The sequence below is a fragment of the Crocuta crocuta genome, unplaced genomic scaffold (assembly GCF_008692635.1).
Source record: "Crocuta crocuta isolate KB4526 unplaced genomic scaffold, BGI_CrCroc_1.0 scaffold101, whole genome shotgun sequence".
In the NCBI taxonomy this organism is placed as follows: domain Eukaryota; kingdom Metazoa; phylum Chordata; class Mammalia; order Carnivora; family Hyaenidae; genus Crocuta; species Crocuta crocuta.
The window spans coordinates 889,927-893,557 of record NW_027527956.1 but is presented as its reverse complement, the minus strand read 5'-3'; the positions used below and the strand labels follow the sequence as shown (position 1 = coordinate 893,557).

The 3,631-nt window shown below is 40.6% G+C and overlaps 1 protein-coding gene across 1 annotated transcript in view; it reads right to left on the bottom strand.

Annotated features, from left to right (window-relative positions):
• The window catches only part of DOK6 (docking protein 6), a 258,557-nt gene extending 256,306 nt beyond the window's left edge, over positions 1-2,251 (bottom strand). Inside the window, exon 1 of the mRNA XM_077752730.1 lies at positions 2,156-2,251. Coding sequence (XP_077608856.1) covers positions 2,156-2,251 — 96 coding nt within the window. The remainder of the gene's footprint in view (positions 1-2,155) is intronic.
• Positions 2,252-3,631: the final 1,380 nt, after the last annotated feature.

Sequence of the window (3,631 nt, the reverse complement as noted above, 5' to 3'; positions counted from 1 at the left end):
TTTTTTTTTTTTTTTTTTTTTTTTTTTTTTTTTTTTTTTTTTTTTTTTGCTTTTCATGGTCTCAACAGTTTTGAAGACTATTGGTCAGGTATTTTGCAGTGTTTAAATTAATACACAAAACTCTCATTTAAAATGGGAGTCAAGAGGCCAGAAGAGGGAGCACTCACTCACCACCACTCTGTGGGAAGAGATGCATTTGCAAATCCAACACAGCTCTAAAGCTCCAACAGGAAGGAGCATTTCCTTCCTTTCGTGGCAACTCGGCCCAAGAGAAGCTGTTATCGCCCCGGCCCCTCGCTTCCCTTCAGTGGACTTCTGTCCCCCTCCCAGCTGCGTCCGTTTTCTTTATAAAATAATGTCTCTCCTTTGCTATTGGACTTGCCTAGGGCTTTTGCTATAGCTTGCTTACTCTGAACTGCAAATCCTCTGCTCGTCCCAAATAAACCCATTTGCTGGCAAAATAACTGGCTGTTTTACTTTTAAAATGGACAAGGACTTATCTGCATAGATCTGTGTCTGCCATAAAATAAAATAAAAGAATAAAATGAGCTAAAGAATCACTTTTAAAATGAAGTGAAAGACCAGAAGGGGGAGCTCTCACACCCTACCCCTCAGCCCCCCCTTCCAGGGACTCCACAGAAAGAAAGGATCTCACCTTCCCAGCAGGAACATGGCTCTCCTTTCCTCCCACGGCAGAGGAAAGATTTTCTCCTCGCCTGGCAACAACCCAGCCAGGGAGAGGCTGTCACCAGTCAGCCAATGAAGAGCCACTGTACATATTCTGAACTCTCAATTTATTCCAATGGACATTTTCTTCCTTTCTTTTTTTCTTTCTTTTTTCTTTCTTTTTTCTTTCTTCTTTCTTTCTTTCTTTCTTTCTTTCTTTCTTTCTTTCTTTCTTTCTTTCCTTCTTTCTTTCCTTCCTTCTTTCCTTCTTTCTTTCCTTCTTTCTTTTGTCTCTCTCTCTCTCTTTATTATATTACAGCCCCTTTTCCTCTGTGATCCACCCATTCCTTTTCTTTGTTCTCTAGACTTGCCTATGGTTCACTCTCAAATTGCAAGTTCTCTGCTATTCCAAATTGCAAGTTCTCTGCTATTCCCGAATAAACCATTTTGCTGGTAAAAATAACTGGCTGTTTCAGTGTCCGGGCCAACAGTACAAAGTTCCTCAATTTATGTCTGTCTCAATTAAGTTCTTTTTTATATTTCAAAAGTCTAATGAAACCCTGACTATAAAGCAATGAAAACAAATAGTGTATTGGGGAAAATGATATAAAGGCATCACAGGTATTTGGACTATTTATCCTTTGATGAGAGGTCTAGTTGACTGTTTAAACTTAAAGCAGCAAAAGAATAATTTAATAAATGCTAATGACTACAGAGGTTTTCCATTTTGTTTTATTTCCTTGTTTGATGCAGTTCTCCAAAATGTTTTGCTTTGTCATCAGAGCAAAATAATAAAAAGTGCTCTGGTGCTGAGGCTCTGGAAGTATCATTCTGTGTCAGTGTAAAGTCAAATTCAGCATGAGTCAGCATTCTAAAAACAACCTTCATACTAGCAGCATAAATAAGCAGAGGCATGAGGAAATCACTTCTTTGCTACCCTTCATCAAACAGGATTTTAAGAGCGTACCATTTTCTGCTTTAGGCCCTAGAAGTAGTGTCTTATATAATAAGTATGCTGGAGAAATTCCAGAGATGAGCAGCAAAAATGGATCCTTGAGACCAAGAAATCACTCCTCTGAAGAAATAAATAAGTAAATAAAGGAGTAGGTTTTATTTAGCTTATAAATGTAAGATATGAATTCTTCAAGAACATGAAAGAGAACTGCAGAAATGAAATTAGGGACCTTATTTTTATTTCAGTCCATGACACAAAATAAATAAATGCCCTTCATTAGCAATATGTGGGAGGGATTGTACAGTCTCTTCTGTCTGGCTCTTCAAGGGCATCTGAAGATGAGGGGCCATTTGGCGGTTAGCAACAGACCTCAGTGCTTGCAGGAAGATGCCCTTTCCTCCTGCATTCTGTCCCCAAGCTGATGACAGTCTTGCCTGCCCCATCAGAGTTCAGGATGCTGTTTTACTCTCTGAGGGACTGACTGCTCTCACCTTCTCTTTCAGAGTTATCTCCCAAACATGCCACCTGTCTCACCAAACAGGCTCCTGGGTACTCTTCAGATTTTCCTTCTAGAAAATTCCATATTGGTGCCAGGACTCCACAGATCCCCAGGATCTCCAGATATTCCATGGCCTCAGTTTTCCACTGCATTAGGCAGCCAGCCAGCTTGCCATAATTAAATACCCTCTTAATTCCTTTCTATCTGATGGAAACCCTTTTACCTCATAGCAATCTATTTTCCTTAGTGTTTTCTCTTTTCAAGGTGATTTTACACAAAGGACATCCTTTTTCCATTTAAGACTCACTGCAAAGTAAATGGTGACTTCTCAGCTTTAGCTCATAGCCATAATTATGTGTTTTTTGCCGGGACTCATTCACAAGCGTCACCTTGACCAAAAGTTGGATATGATGGGCCTTTTCCATCACGTTGACCTAATGAACTCCTCACTTCCAAAAGGATTTGGTTAGAAGCTCTGAAGAATTTCTGATTGTAGGAAATTGCCAAACCTGAGGGTCCACTGGACTGAAGGGAGTCACAGAAACTTCATCTCTAGAGATTGTAAAGCCCACAGAAGAAAGTGCCTATCTGGGAGCGGCTTTTATTTGTATTCCCTTCTGAAAGTGAGAGAAGATATGAATGATAACTTGGGGCACAGGATTCAATTATTTATTTGTAACTGTCTATCAGATACACAAATCAGCAAAGATAAATAAACAAAGCCATCCAGGAACAGAGGCGGCAGGCGCATGCTGTGAGTAACTACAAGCAGAGTCCAGGGTCCTGGTCCTCTCACAAAATACCTACAGAACTAGTGAGAGGCACGCTTCGTTTCTGGGAAATGCAGTTAATACACAGGATTAAGTTTAATGTACTGCTAAGTTCAGTTTGGCTATCACGATAGGAACTTTGGTATCTTTCAATGCTGACTTCTCTTTAATTGATGTTAAATATATACCAGAATCACTCCCATACACTCATTCAAAAAATATTCAAGATATATGGAAACCAACTTGACAATAAACTATTTAAGAAAATTAATTAATTAATTAAAAAACAAAAATGTTCAAGAATTTTATGTTTTATGGACATAGTAGTAGTATAAATAAATAAATAAACACCAACAGCCAAATTTCTATTCTTACAGAAATAAAGCTCCTGCTTCGTGCAGGAATTCCTATTCCGATGAGTAGGCAGGTGATAGCAGATAAGCAAATGCATTTGTAAGTAGTCTTTTTGACAGTGCTAAGCTCTACGGAGCGAATCACAGCACAGGGATGGCGAGGGGCGCTCCACCACCCATCCAGCACTACAGAAAGGAAGAGGACTGGTGGCATCATCTGGGGACAGAGCGCTCCTGTCAGATCAGCACACGCGCAAAGCCCAGATGCGGGAGCTGCCTGCCCTACTCCAGGAAGTGCACGGAGGCCAGTGTCGGGGGCAGTGAAGCCTGTATGGCCAGTAGGAGATGGGAGCAGAAAGGTATGGGAGAGGCAGGCCAGGTGGCCGTC